General features: G+C 41.2%; 2 protein-coding genes across 2 annotated transcripts in view; one reads left to right on the forward strand and one right to left on the reverse strand.

Moving 5' to 3' along the window:
- b4galt1l (DP-Gal:betaGlcNAc beta 1,4- galactosyltransferase, polypeptide 1, like) overlaps positions 1-9339 on the forward strand; it is a 28764-nt gene extending 19425 nt beyond the window's left edge. Inside the window, exons 3-6 of the mRNA XM_026342520.2 lie at positions 1683-1870; positions 3900-4022; positions 7198-7302; positions 7746-9339. Coding sequence (XP_026198305.1) covers positions 1683-1870; positions 3900-4022; positions 7198-7302; positions 7746-7875 — 546 coding nt within the window. The 3' untranslated portion in view covers positions 7876-9339. The remainder of the gene's footprint in view (positions 1-1682; positions 1871-3899; positions 4023-7197; positions 7303-7745) is intronic.
- exosc3 (exosome component 3) lies at positions 9171-14146 on the reverse strand. The gene is made up of 4 exons (XM_026342521.1): positions 13855-14146; positions 13303-13452; positions 12502-12653; positions 9171-10999 (listed from the first exon to the last, which is right to left on the reverse strand). Exons 1-4 carry the CDS (start codon positions 14077-14079, stop codon positions 10792-10794), a joined length of 735 nt encoding a protein of 244 aa, XP_026198306.1. The 5' UTR covers positions 14080-14146; the 3' UTR covers positions 9171-10791.
- Between the last annotated feature and the right edge of the window lie 1368 nt (positions 14147-15514).

A 15514-nucleotide genomic window follows, 5' to 3' on the forward strand; every position in this document is an offset into this window, starting at 1 on the left:
TTTAATGTGAATCAGCGCCGAGACATGTTGAAGACACATGAAGAGAAAACAACATGCAGTCATGTTTGTGTCTCACATTCTTTAGCTGCGTGTTTGAAACATATTGAGGCGGCTGCTCTGCAGCTTCACAGGTAAACACCACTGCCCACCTGAGACTCGCTGCGGGTGTTGGTTGCTTAGTAACCTGAGCTGTGTTTATTACTGTGAATAGTTAAGCACAGTTATCATTCTGGAAACAGGATGTCGGTGTGTTTACATTCACTCAAGTAACAAGTTTACAGTTGGCTTCTTCCACTAAGCTGATTTCTTAAGTGTCATGTAAACAGGAAACCTGGTTTCTGTGATCAGGGATTTCCCAAGGGAGATTTCTCCCAGAGAAGTCGGATCACTCTGCCAGGTAAAACCTGTAACCAGGTTTCTAATCATCTTTTTACGAGAGCATGTTCTGGACAAAGGCTGCAGACACTCACCACTCTACTACTATCAGATCTTTTGTCTCTGTACATTTAAAACCTATGAACAATGCTCCCAAAATCAGCCCAAGGTAGAAGCTGCAGACTTAAAGTAACCAGGTTTCTTCAGTGCAGGTAATCTCATTCCCTGCTTACCTGAGTAACCTGTTTTTTCTTGAGTAACCTGGTTCCCTGGTGCATGTAAACAGTCAGTGATTCTCCTGTTCATTCCTCGGAGGAAGTGACTCAGTAGTAAAATAGTATAGGTGATGAACAGCCGTCAAATTCGAGCCAAAGTGTTGTGCACCAGAAACCTTAATGAAGCAGGAATGGGCAAAAAGAGAACTGATCTCCTCTGTATCCTCAGTTCCTACAGTGGGGAAAATGCTTCTGTCCCAGCTTTTTTACACTTTGCTGCATCAAATTGTAATTATTTAACCCTGACCCACTTCCTGACATCATGCAGCACAGCCTCTACTCATCCAGCTGCTCCTGCCTTTTTGTTCCGTTGTGTATTTCTGCTCTTCAGGGTTGTGGAGACATTTTGAACAGTTGAGCTCAGACAGCAGAGAGAACTTTGAAACTGCAGCATTACTGTAAAATTATTCCACTGTAACAGCAACTGTTAAATATTAAGGAGGTTTCAGTTTGATCCATTAACAATTAAAATTAAAACGCAGTATGAAGAAACTGTACATTTAGTCAGTTACATTAATGAAATGTTTCCAAGCAACAACAGCTTCTTTACTCAAAGCCTGGATTCAGATAAAGAGAAAACTGAAACTGGGAAGAAACTGGCTGATTTAATTTACATTTAGTCTTTTATCAGTTTGTGGGGAACAAGGTACAAAGGCAGGAAGAGTTGGAGTTGGAAAATAAGAAGAAAAGTAGCCTTTGAGGACCAGGATTAAACACACCTGGCTTTAAGTGTCAGTCATTGGCTTAAATTTAAGAGACTGGTCCAGGATAAACTGTGATGAAATTACACCCACTGTTATTCACAGACCCTGTTTCATGGGTTCACAGGTGTTTGGACAGAAGACTGATACCTGTGAAGAGAATCTCACTTTGTAGCAGATAGGATCTGAACAATGGGTTTAATTGGAACAATTTGAAATGCTTCTTGTGATGTGGAATAAAAAAGTGAAATGAACTTTGATGTGTCGACTTTAAATTATGGTGTAAACAGAAACACCTGTTGTGTTTTTGCCCTGTGTCTGTTGGGATCAGGATGGAGATGAGATCTTTAACCGAGCCAAGCTGCTGAACGTGGGCTTTGAGGAGGCACTGAAGGAGTACGACTACAACTGTTTCGTCTTCAGCGATGTCGACCTGATCCCCATGGACGACCGCAACACCTACAAGTGCTACAGCCAGCCCCGACACCTGTCTGTGTCCATGGACAAGTTTGGCTTTAGGTGAGACTATGCCTACCAGTTGGTACGTGTCCTAGATCATTAAGAATAACACTAGCATTACTTCAGTGTCTCAGTTTCATACCACATTACGGCTCTTTGCTAAATTATAGCATTACACTACATCTTTCCTCTCCAGAGAATAGCCAATCCTAAATCTGGTTAGTTAGCATTTTCTCAACGTTTCTTCTTGAGAAAGTTATATAATTAAACTAAAATTTAAAAACCGTGTTGGTTTAGCTGGAAAATCAATCGTCACAAAGTTTGTTTGAGAAAAGATTTAATGAAATTCAACACGAAAACAATGAGGCACGATGAGTAATTAAGTTACCAAGTAAATAATAAGGTAAACTAATTAACAAAAGTCTTGTATAGAACATGAAACTGAATGTGTTTGGGATATTTGACTGAGAGGAAACAAACCACTGATGGTTTCCTGTAGTACTAACAGTGTTCCACTGCGGTACATTTGCAGTATTTCCACTCTGGGGTTAGGGAAATTGTCTGTTTTTATTATATTCGTATCAGATTCTCAGTTTGTGGTGGAGTAATAATTATGATGGAGTGAGACCTGCTGAATCTGTTGTCATTGAGACTGTATTTGATAGGGATTATGGGACCTGAACAAAAGAAGCAGGGGGTAGGGGTCTGGTTCTGAGAGCTTTAAAAATCATATGCAAAAAGACAAACAAATGAAGAGGACAAAACAGAAATACTTGCTTAACCACAAGGACTCAAGATCTGAAAGACCCAATCTCAGGTCAGTTAAACTCTGGTTGCCTGTTGGGTAAATACAGAACCTCTTTACACCTAATGTTATTTTAAAAACGAATTCACAGAGACCTGGCTCATGTTGTAGAGGATCCCAGAGGCCAGATGTGGGACTGGGTGGATCCACTGTCGCTTTGACTTCACTTCCTGTCATGAGGTTTGGGGAGGGGGTGGATTATGTACAGGAAGTGCTGACAGTGACACTACAGAGGAAGACATCTGTTAGTCCTGTCTTTCTGTTTCCTGCTCAGACACAGTTCAGTAGGTTTGTTCCATCACGCCCAGTTGTTGTAATCACAATCTGAAGCTGGATCAGTTTTTTTCATTGAGTCCAGACACTTGATCTGTTTGGATGATAATTACAGTGAAATGGAGAAAGTGTTTGTTTGTACATTGAATTTCCCCAAGGGGATGAATAAAGTAAAAAAAAAATATTACAGTGGAACTCAAAACATGTTAAAATTTTATTTCTTAACATCAAACATGATCATGTTTGACCATATGTCCCAAACTACTTTAGGTTCTTGGGGGAAATTATCCAGTCTTAAATATCTGTGTCTTCAGTACCTTCTTGAGCAGTAATTACTTCCAATGAACATTTCCAGTTTATTGCCCTGCTCATCGTCTTGCAGACATTCTCGTCAGTACTAGTGGAGTCCAAACTCTGGGGAAACCCTTCTTCTCAGGTCTTCAGAAATCTTGTTTGTTCAAGTCACGACCCACTTCTACAAACCTGTTGTCAAGATCAAACCCAGATTCCTCTTCTACAAATAAGACAGGACCTCTCAGACTCACACCTGATCCTCATCTCACAGACTCTGATTTCCTCTTTAATGAACTGATGATCCAGAGACTGCACACATGTGCAAGACTGATTCATTTTCAAGTGTTTTTGTTCCAGCTCAAGTTTTTGGACGTGTGCCAAGCTCTGGTTGTGTTTTAGGCTGTATTTATGCAGAAACAGAGAACACTCTGTGGGTTAGGGACTCCTTTCACACCTATACACAGCTGAATAGGTGTGAAAGGAGTCAGGTCAGGTTAAGTGAGCATTGCTCCACAAAAGGTGTGAAGTTTTCATCAGTGAATAAGAAGGTAAATGATGACGTGAACAATGGTTTATTCAGTGACGAGACATTTTACATTTTGAGCTGTTTTTAAAATGCTGCTTCTGGTTTTTACTCTGTGATGTCATCTGGTGTACACGTAGATGTTTCTGGTGTAGTGAGGAGAATCACATGATCACATGTTTTTTGCCCTGCAGGCTACCTTACTATCAGTACTTTGGAGGAGTTTCCTCGTTGAGTAAAGAACAGTACCTGAAGATCAATGGCTTTCCCAACAACTACTGGGGCTGGGGAGGAGAGGACGACGACATCTACAACAGGTACAAACCCTCACTGACACCTGCAGCCTGCAGAGGATAGTGTGAGCATAGCACGTTGGTAGCAGGGCGACACTGACAACAAACAGACTCTGAACACATGACACAAGAAAACGTATATGTTTGATTGAGAGGTTCAGAGGCTCCAATTCTGGGTCTGTACGTCGACAGGTGAGCTCAGGTGTTAGCTTTCAGTCTCAATTATTAACTACCTGCTGCTATCCCTGAGGCTCCAGTCCCTCAGTGATGACTACAAGGCTTCAGAAACATCTGCAGAAAGCACCTTGCTGATGGTGTGATGTTATGTTCACGTCAACTGCACTCATTTTAGGATCAAATCAGCTTCAACTGTGTTGTATAAAATATCTTGACCGCATTTTCTATCATCTCTGACGGAACTGTTTTCAGTTTCTGAAACAGAAAACTGAAAATCTGACGTGTCTGTGAGGCTGAAACTAAAGCTAAAATCTGTTCTTGAAAATTCACTGAAACGATGAATCTGTCATCATGTGTACACACACACATTGTTATCGTCAAGCCGTCCCAACCCACTTGCAGTCACACCTGTTCTGCAGGTATCAGAACGAGTAGAGTTCTGGATCCACTTTCAAATAAGACAAAAGGAGGAATAAGGGAGCAGACAGAATGTCAGTTTAGTTCAGCTTACATTGTTTAGGGTTCAAGACAGAATATAGTGTGGTGGTGAGGTCAGAGGGTGCAGACAGGAAGTCAGCAAGTAAAGAAAGTACCGTATTTTCCGCACCTAAAAATCTTAAATTTCCTCAAAAGCCCACAGTGCGCCTTATAATCCCTTGCGCCTTATATATGGATCAATATTGAGTCAGTCACGCAGTAGAACACAGGAATAGACGTTTAACATTAACAAATCAATGGTGCTGAAGTGGAGACAGCAACAAGATGGCTAAGTAAAGAAGACTAAACAAGAGTTTCAGAGGGAACAAAGCAAGATGGCTACAGTTGGAGGACAAACTCCTATCTTTTCTTTATGTAACTGAAAGAAACTAAATTAACAAATAATACACATCGTTACACATTTGGTGTGTTACACTCGCACACGCTAGCTTGACTTGAATGAAGCTAATTACAATAACACCCACATGTAATTTATCACATGTAACAACTAACAAACTTCTAATGACAATAAACATGTTAATACTTACAAAGACAAATGCTTCCCAAGGCACAAACGTATAAAGCACACTCAGCATATACATGAACCAGGGCGGAATGGTGTTCATGCAGCAGCTTGACATTCGTTAAACCGATTGATTGCACCTGTTGTGCTCTGGACAAACTCATGACAAACTAGTGTGGAGGACTTAAAGTACTTGATGGCTGAGGATTCTGCTACACGGATTATTGCTTTGGAGTATGGACTGTGATACTTTTTCCCTGTTTGTGTTTTGTTGAATGCCGGTGTTTTTCGTTGGATTATTTTGGATTTCCTATTGGAGCTACGGGTTTGGATTATCTATGTTTCAAGGACTTTGATTTCACCAGGTATTAATATTGACTCCTTTTGTGTTTTTCTAAAGAAAAGACTGCTCAGCTGATGCTTGCGCTGTAGTTTTGTTTGTGTGCCGCAATAAACGCACTGAACTGAGTAGATTGCTTCTACTAATAGCTCCATCTAATGTTGCATAATGTAACCCCAGCCTCTACTGTAGCGTCTATTCTATGCGGCTTATAATGCGGTGCGCCTTATATATGAAAAAAGTTTTAAAGTAGGCCATTCATTAAAGGTGCGCCTTATAGTGCAGAAAATACGGTAAGTAAATTGCCAGCTGAATGAGACACATTTAAACACCAGCCGATATTCAGACAGAGGTAGAGGTTAATGTGTCAGACAGAGAACCCATCTCTACACCACATGTTCTCTCAAAGTGGAAATATTCTGCTTAATCTATGGCTTATTCTGGGGCTTCACTGATACAAGATTAAATCATTTTCAAGTTAAAAAACTGCAATGTGTCTTTTATAATGTGTCTTTATGGAGCAGTTTTTCTGGTCTTCAGAGTTAACGTGCACGGTTCTTTCTATGTAGAAATTACAGAATTATATAGAAAACCCAACAACCCATCTTCCTACACCCCAGTCTGTTGTGATTGGGCCAGACCAGTGGGAACACAGACTGTAAGATGGCCTCTGCTAATGCTAGTGCTAAGCACTGCGAGGTGCTGGTTTCCACCTAAGCTCTGCTGCCCAACCCCCCCCCCCCCCCCCCTTCCTGATTGCCATGACAACCTGAATTAAACAACAGCTGTCAGTCAGTGTGTTTACCTGCACTTAGGTAACCAGGGTACAGTCGGCGTTCTAAATCGATTCAGTGGTAGTGGATTTCAGAAACCTGAATTCTTCCAGAGGACTCTGATCACTCTGCCATGTAAACATGTAACCAGGGTTCTAATCAACTTTTTACCAGAGAACAAAGGCTGCAGACAGTCACCACTTTACTACTATCAGAAGAGGAGCAGCTGGATGAAAGAGGAGATCATCACAAGAAGAGATGTCTTCTTACAGCTAAAATCTGTGAACCATGCTTTCAAAATAAGGCCAGGGTAGAGTAGAAATCAGATTACGCATATATACTCCTTTACCAATTACCTGAGAAATCTGATTTCTCTGAGTAACCTGGTTCTGGAGTGCATGTTAGCGTTTTGTTAAAAATCTTGAAAACTAAGCTTATTGACAAAACTAACCTGGTGAGCTCAGTTCTTAGATTCCTGTCTCAATTAGCTTCCAAACACTTGTACTACACTTGTACTAAAGTTCTCAGTCTCAGACTAAAGTCTGACTGGAATCCTCATTTCAGAGGATGTGAAGTTCTTCAGGATGATGTGTGATCGTGCTCAGAGGCAGCAACATAAGGAAACCACTTTCATTTCCTCAACAAAAAACGTCTCGACACGTCTGCGTGCAAATGAAACATGTTTGTGTCTGACCTCTGCTTTAAAAGGGCCTTTGTCTTTTTTTGTGATTTCTATTTCCTCTGATATTAAAAGTGGTCTGAAAGTCTCCTTCATAGTTTCCAGCAGATGTTTGTGTTTAATCAGAATCCAGCTGTGAACAGATCACAACCAGCTGTTTAACATCCTCCTCTGTTTTACTGTCATTAAACTGCAGTTTTCCTGAGTAAAACCTACTCTTGTGTTGTCAGGTTGGTGTCCAAAGGCATGTCCATCTCCAGACCGAGCGGAGTGGTGGGAAAGTGTCGGATGATCAGACACGAGAGAGACAAACAGAATGAGCCCAACCCTCAGAGGTAAACTTCACAACAGTCATTTGAAGTAAACACGAGAAGCTTTTCTTATAAAATGTTTCCTACATCCATATTTACTTTGGTGAATCTCTGCATTTTGCCAACATCAGTAAACACTGGAGCAGATTTATTTTAGCTGGTCCTTTAAAATACGTCTGTCATCACTAAGTAACAGCACCTGAAAGAAATCAGCGTTTAAGTGGACGCAGCATTAAAAACACAGAATCATATTGGTGAAAATGAACAAAACAAAAAGACGTTAATCAGAGAAACCTATTAAAGAGAATGGTTTCTAGTCTTCTCAGCAGGATGTCTGATGTTTGAAGTTGTGCAGTGAACAACTGAGGATCCTCACAATATTTGACAGGAGTTCTTTGTCTTTACTCCAGCTCCGACTAAATCTCACCTGCTGAAGAAAAACGCCTCACCTGTCCCTTGTGTTGCAGGTTCGACCGAATCGCCCACACCAGAGAGACGATGCACAAAGACGGGATCAACTCTCTGTCCTACCAAGTGGTGAAGATAGACAAGCATGACCTGTTCACTAAAATCACAGTGGACGTGGGAAAACCGTGAGGAGGACCGGGCGGGGGTCCAGGGACCATGGACCACTGAGGGATGCAGTAAAAACCTCGGACACTTGAATCTTTGGGTTCTGGTCTGGAGGAACAGACGTGCTGGACTCACATCAGCTGTTTCTGCTGTTTCTTTGATTCTTCTTGTTTTTGCACAAACAGATGGACCCATCTGTATTGCTGTTGTTTTCTCTGCGGGTCCTCGGAAGACTCGCCTCTGATTGGACGCTGGCTGTAACCAATCAGCTGCCTCTGAATGTCAGACTCTGCTGCTGCAACACATCCTGGGCGAGCCTTTTATTTTGAAAATCGGTCAGCGGAGAAGCAATGGGGGCTGCTTGTGCACATGGACTGGGCTTTACTGATAGAGGATTGTGGGTGAAAATGGGTGGGTTTTGATCTAGTCTGATCTGGATTCTGGTTTTGGTTTGTGATCTAAATTAAATAAGAAAAAAAACAAGTGAAACCAAAAGTTTTAAAGTTACAAAATGATCTTTCTGACCTTTCAACCACGTGCGATTGCTTTCTCTGTGAGACGTGGTCCAAAGCTCAGACAAAAGGTAGTAAGTGGACGGTTCTCTGGGTTCTCTGGGAAACGTGTCTGTAGATGGTGGACTACAGAGTCCAGTCTGTGGTTTAGGTAGAGAAAACGTGTTAAGGTTCAGGAAAGTTGGAGGATTCTGATGAACCTGTGAGAGTCTGAACTCGACCTTCGAACCGGACTTCAGCAGATACAGGACACAGGAACACAGCAGTGACACTAAACCTTATGATTTAAAACTGACAGCAAGTCCAAAGACTAGGTCAGAAACCAGTCTGTTCACGAACCAGAACCAGGTCCAAACACCCAGAGTGTGTGTGTGTGTGAGAGAGAATGAAGCCGGATTTTAAAATGATGAATAAATATTTTAACCCAAAGTTCTGTTGATCAGGTTTAAACCAAGATAAATCCAAATGAGTCCAAAAAGTTTGGTTCATTTATATAATTGATTGATTGTAAGTGTCTCTATCGGAGCTGTTGGCACCAAAGACTTTATTTAAAACACTGGTGAATGTGATTATTGACAACGTATCGACTTGATCCAGTCGAGGGGGGAAACAAACATGAGAAAATGATTTTCTGTGGAACAATCAGCCCCAATGTGAGAGTGTGTCTCTGTCTCCGTCTCTCTATCTCTGTCTGTCTCTATGTACGTGTTTCTACCCTGCTGTTTTTTTTCTACCCTGAATGTTAATCTCTGTATTTGCTGTCTCTCTGTCTGTTCTGTCTCCATGTACGTGTTTCTAACTTGCCGCTTTTTTTTTTTTCTAACCTGAATGCTGAACAAAAATCTTTATCTTTTTGTATGAATCAACTTTCAATGTGCCTTAATCCAGTGTAAATGTTGTGACTGGTGGGACTGGTGGAGGGAACCAGTGTGTAAATGTATGAGGAAGATGACAATTAAAGTGAATACTTCAAGTCTGTGTGATGATCACAGCTGCTTCCTTCACTGGATTTATTAACAGATTCTGAAATTTAGCTGGATTCACTGGTGTGAAATGAGACGCTATGCAGAAAGTGTACTTTTGCACTTGGTACTAATACTTTGGTCTTGTTTTTTGTACATTTAGGATTTACTTGTACCAGAGCATTTGTACACTGAGGTGCTAGTAGTAGCAGGTCCAAGTCCATGGACCTAGATTCAGAAAGTGTGAAAGATGTTAGTCACTGGCTCTCACCAGAAATAAAAGCAGTGAGTATTTTAGCCCTGAGTATTGTCTGCAGGTGTTAGGGTGTGTTGGTTGTAAATATTTAGTATAACCTGAGAAGAAAAGTTAATTGCTTTGGTTTCAGGTTCAACTTCAGCTTTTTGATGCTTTTCTGCTGAACCTGAAAAACCAGTTTCACCTAATTGTCATAGTTAAATATTTCCTCATAGTTTGTTGAAGGTTTTTTGGACAGAGAAAGAACCTCAGACAATATTTACAATAGAGACAATGGGAAACTTGTTTAGACACATTCCACACTGCTGTGTGACTTCAAGTGATCTGGTTCTTTCCAGGAAACAATCTTAGAAATAAATGATAGTGGAGCACCCATTAGCCAAATAGTTCAGGTACATGCTAAATTACTGCAGTGACCCAGGTCCGGGTCCGGCTCTCTAGAGCTTCCTGTGTCTTCAGACCTGTTCCATAAAATAGAGGCACAGAAAATAAAGAAAAGACAATTTATGAATCCAGCAGGTAAAACATTTTCTTCTTTTCTCTGCAGGAACTAAACTGAGCTCAGTGGTCAGGACTTCAGTCCACAGGTGGAGAGACAGCGCCACCTGTTGCAGGATCTCAGTCTGGTTCCTGGGCTGCTCAAAAATAACTCAGAAAAAAGTGACTCGGCCAGTTCAACCTGAACTTTACTTTTTGTAAAGTTTCAGTGTCAGACTGTGATTTTCTGTCTGAACGTTTCAGCTCTGTTCTGTCACTGACAAAGACAAACATTTGTTACAAACTGTTTTATTCCAAAGTTAAAACTGAACACAGCAGAACATTTTTCATTAAATCATTTGGTGAAGGAACATCCTGCAGAACCCAACACGTGTTTGAGTCCTGAACAACTTCAAAACTCTACCCTGAAAAACAGTTGCGTTCACATAGACAGAATCCAGATTTAACCTGTAACAGGCCCAGAAAGATTCTAATTCTTGGTTTCTGATTCAAAAAAAGTCAAACACGTCAACACGACAGTCAAATTTGTCTGTTTCTCCTTTCTGCTTAGCGTTTCAGACCCATTTTACAAACTGTCTATATCGACTGCAGACAAGACCAAACAGAGGGGTCAGCAGTCTTAAGCTGTACAGTTAAAGTGACCTGCTGCAGATGATTCTACCTACAGCACCCCCTGTTGTTAATCCTAAATGGCTTCGGTCTCTGATCCGGTCTATAGCGGCCCCTGTTTGACCCTCTGGAACAGCTGCTGTCTCTGGGAGGCTGTCATGGTGTCACTGCTTTGCAGCAGGTTTGTGATGATCAGGCTCTGCTGAATGCTGGAGGACTTGACCCACACTCGACCGTTCATCCCCACCACCAGTTCACAGGGGAACAGCTGGTCCAGGTCAGACCGGATCTCGCTGTGGGGGGTTAGCAGTCTAACAAAAGGGGGACAGAGGTGGTTTTAGTGGATCTGGGACCTTAGAGACTGTTCCTAGTTACTCCACCATGGTAACGAACTGCTACTGGGTCAAATCACTGAGACCCATTAGAAACCAGACTCAAAGTAAGATGTAATTGTTATTTACATTTTACTAATTAAATACTTTTTTGGACAATAATTAAGATAATTTTTAGAATGATTTAGCCCTGGACTGTGACTCTGCTTTTTAATCAAATTACTGAGATATGAATCATGATCAATGTTCAGTTTGTTCTGATCCATTAGTAATCCTGTTACAGTGTACAAGAGGTGTCATAAGTATGTGACTCAGTGTAACTCTGTACTTATACAAATCAGTAGAGTCTGTAGTTTTCTCTTCAGTCTGAATTCTTTTTTTTTTTTTTTTGTCTGTGCAGCTGCTGTTTCCTAAACTAAAAGTCAAAAATTGATTTGAACATTAATAATTACTATTCTTCAGTATAAATCTATCAAAGATTAAAGGTCCCCTATTATGCAAAATCCACTTTTTGGTCATTTTAATACATTTATAGGACTTCATGATGCCTGTAGACTCAAACCGAGTACGTTAGAAGTGCACTGTCCTTATTTTACATTTTCTCTCAGCCACTGAGCGGTCTGTCCGACAGTGGTTTTACTGGCTACAGCAAAATAGTTGCAGCAAATCACAGACAGTGTTCACTTGTTGGATATATGGATGATCACAGAATCTCTTCTTCCTCAGTCCACAAACTGTGGAATTATTTGTTTTTGACAAAGCAGTTCTCGCACGAGCAAACAAAGCTGTGTGTGCACAGCTCAAAGCTCAAAGCTCAAAGATGGACTGATTCTAACTTACCTAAACCTGGGTTAGCTTGTTGAATGTAGCCACATTAGCTGCACAGTAATGCTAAACTGCTAACGTGGCTAATATTAGCTTTTCTCAGACCCCAGAGCAGGAGAAATGTTTGGGCCACTTACTCAGCGGGACAGTCAGGATGTCCTGGAGACTTTGTGTGAAGGTTTTAAAACTATTTTTATAGCAGAGGTGGATTGGATGGTGGTGAAGTAGCACATTTAGCACTGTAACACTATTACTTAGTGCAGTTCAGCTGTAACTCGTAGCATGTTTTGTTTGTTTGTTTTTTTTTATCTGATCTTCCTTCATGGTTCACAAGTCACAGGCGCATCAGCAAAGAGTGGGCAGTGGGGGGTGGAGGCAGAAACATCCAACAAACATACTGTCATCATTTAGTCTATTAAACATTTTATAAATCAACTCAGTTTTTGATGTTTATTCAGTTGTTGAAGAAAGTTTGTTATTGTCACTTTAATAATTATTATTCTATTTATAGATGTTTGAAATAAATCAAATATTTTCTGTAATTTACAGAAAATGTGTGATCTTAGTCATCCTGTTGTTGACATGTTTTAAATAAAGTTTGGAAACTAAAATGAGAGAAATCAGGACACCTTTAAAACTCTGAGCAGGTGCGTTACCTTCTGACAAGGCCCAGAGAGACTTTGAAGAGCAGACCACCTCCCCCAAACACCCCCATCCCGTTGGCTCGCCCTGAGCTGTCGATACAAACCAGCTCTGGCTCCATGTCCTTGTTGGCTATCGCAAACTGAGCAAAGACCAGGTCCCCCACCTGTACAGGTAAAACGAGGAGGGGTTAAACAGCAGGTCAACCACCCAAAGAAAAGTAACCAAGTCATTAACCCCTTTTAACCACACAAGTTACCTCAAGTAACTCAAGTAGTTTTACTGACTCCTGCAGTGTCTTACTGACGGTGTTACCTGCTGCACCATCAAACCTCCAGAGGATCCAAAACGCAGCAGCACGTTTCATTGTTGATCAGTAAAAAGGACACGTTACACCACTGTTCAGATCTCTGCACTGGCTTCATGGAGCTGCTGCATCAGGTTCAAAGTCCTGACTCTTACCTACAGGGTGTCAACTCTACCTAAACTCCCACACGCAGGTCTACAATCCCTCTTGTCTTGTGGTCCCCTCACCTCACCTCACCTCACCTCGAAAAATCAGAGGAAAAACTTTTTAGCTCAGTGTTTCCATGATGGTGGAACAAGCTACCCACCTCTGCACGCTCAGCAAAAACCAGCTGAAAACAGAACTCTACAAAACAGAACTTCTGAAATTCTAACTAAAACACATTTTTAAAGAACCCGATGTCTGAACTGTTAAATGTTGTGATGGCATCTTAATTTAAACTGATCCAAAACCATCATATTCTTTACAAACACACCAATTGTGATTTTGACTGCATCTGAGGTCTCACCTGGACGTTGGGTCTGTTTCTCTTGGTTGCCCCCTCAAACGCCAGGTAGGACAGAGACGCCTGTTCACTTCCTCCAAAGTCCACCTTGAAGACATCTCCGGACTTTATGGTCACGATACCGATGATGGTCTCTCCTTTAGCAGGGACATACTGAGGACAGAGGGACATACTGAGGACAGAGGGACAGACTGAGGACAGAGGGACAGACTGAGGACAGAGGGACAGACTGAGGACAGAGGGACAGACTGAGGACAGAACATTCACTGCTCTGACGCCACATTGTCCACATACAAATGCACGTTTGAAACTTCTTCCTAGACTTAATGGGATCTGTTGATGTCCATGTTGAAACATTGCGCGTTAGAATTGAACCAAATGTTTTTCAATGTGTTTCAGTGGAAACGTAACAACCCGGAAACTACATATGGTCCACTGCTCATTCACTTTATCACTAAATCACTCGACTTTTCTCAGAGTCCTTAAAGTCAGATTCCACAGTGAGCTGGTAAATCAGGTTAAATTTAAGTTTAAAAGAGGATTCTCGGGTCTCACCCTCCTCTGCTGGGACTCGATCCAGAACAAGTTGGGCTGTTTGTGTCGCAGGACGCCGCTTTTACACACCACCAGCCGGTCTCCGCTCCGCCTCAGACCCGGGCCGCACACCACCTTCTCCGGCTTAACGTGCTCCGTTAGAGAAATGGTGTCGTCGGTATCAAAGGAAAACTCGTCCCCCGGTAACAAAACCTCTCCGACTTTCTCCTTCAAAGTGGAAAACATCCCGACTCCGCTCTCACATGCGTTATTGGTGTTAGACGGAACGAAATTAATGTGACACACAGGAAACGTTACCGTCTGCTTGCAGCGTCCCCTGGATCTAAACGTCCAGTAACACGGTTCCTAGCCGTGTTAGAGGTTGAGGTAGCTTTGTTTTTTTTCTGGAAACTTTTAGTTTTAATATTTGTATTGATTTAAGAATCAAATTCAATTTTCAATTCAAATCAGGTTTATTTGTACAGCCCCAAATCACAACAGAAGTCATCTCAAGGCACTTTACAGTGTTTAAGACCTTACAAGGATAAGATCAAGAATAAGATCAAGGGTGGGATTAAAACAGTGAGTGGGTTTATTTACATTTGAATCTAATAGTGAATTAAATGCAGTGTTGAGGCAGTTATCATCAACATCTACATGGATATTAAAGTCACCCACTATATAATGACTTTATCTGCACTAAGAACTAAATCAGATAGAAACTCTGAGAATTCAGTTAAAAACTCAGAGTAAGGGACAGGAGGACGGTACACAATAACAAACAGGACTGGTTTTTGATTTTCCAGTTAGGATCAGAGAGGCTAAGAGTGAGGCTCTCAAATGAATTCAAACTATGTTTAGGTCTGGGGTTGATTAACAAACTTGAGTGGAAGATTGCTGCTACTCCTCCACCCCGACCTGTGTTTCTAGGAACATGATAATTAACATGACTTGAGGGGGTCGACTCATTCAGAGAGACATATTCATCCTGCTGCAGCCAGGTTTCAGTAAGACAGAATAAGTCTATTTGATGGTCAATTATCAAATCATTTACTAACAGGGATTTAGACGAGAGAGAGCTGATATTTAACAGTCCACATTTGATTGTTTTATTTTGTTCTGAGAGAGGAGTCATCTTTATTTGTATTAGGTTTTTATGAATAACTCCTCTTGTGTTAGTTTTTGATATAAATAATTTAGGTAGTCGGAGAGCAGCAAAATAGAAAATGGATCATTTATTTATCATGTTCACCAATGAAATAAAATTAATTAAAGACAAATGTAGAATCAGAGTGATTAAAATTTTTCCATGTAGTTTTCAACAGCGCTGAATGGGGCATCAGTCAGTTTTGTTGTCTGTAGAGCAGCAGCTGTTCTGTGTTAACTGAAGGAATCAAATATCACGACACAGACTCTGCTAAACTTAATCCAATGAAACAGATTTAATAAAGTCAAAGATTTTAAAAACAACTGCACCCTGCTCATGTTTCTGCTCTTTAAACAAATGTTCTCTTCGTCCAGGTAAATCAAAATCCACGCATCCACCAGGTGGACCGCACCTAATGATCCACTTAGGTAGGAGGCGTTGGCAGAGCTGTGACCCTCCCCTTTCATTGTGTCACCTAACGGACCTGTTCAGGCCAGGTGTGAAGTATAAATGTGTATCATTAAACTAAGGAAG

The sequence above is a fragment of the Anabas testudineus genome, chromosome 9 (assembly GCF_900324465.2).
Source record: "Anabas testudineus chromosome 9, fAnaTes1.2, whole genome shotgun sequence".
NCBI classification, from domain to species: Eukaryota; Metazoa; Chordata; class Actinopteri; order Anabantiformes; family Anabantidae; genus Anabas; species Anabas testudineus.

Excerpts from the sequence above, each read along its gene's own strand:
- exosc3 (XM_026342521.1), bottom strand. The coding sequence starts at position 14,079 with ATGTTTTCCACTTTGAAGGAGAAAGTCGGAGAGGTTTTGTTACCGGGG. Across the intron at positions 13,453-13,854 it reads TCGAGTCCCAGCAGAGGAGG|TATGTCCCTGCTAAAGGAGA; the intron begins GTGAGACCCGAG and ends CTCTGTCCTCAG. Across the intron at positions 11,000-12,501 it reads TCTCTGGGCCTTGTCAGAAG|ACTGCTAACCCCCCACAGCG; the intron begins GTAACGCACCTG and ends CCCTTTTGTTAG.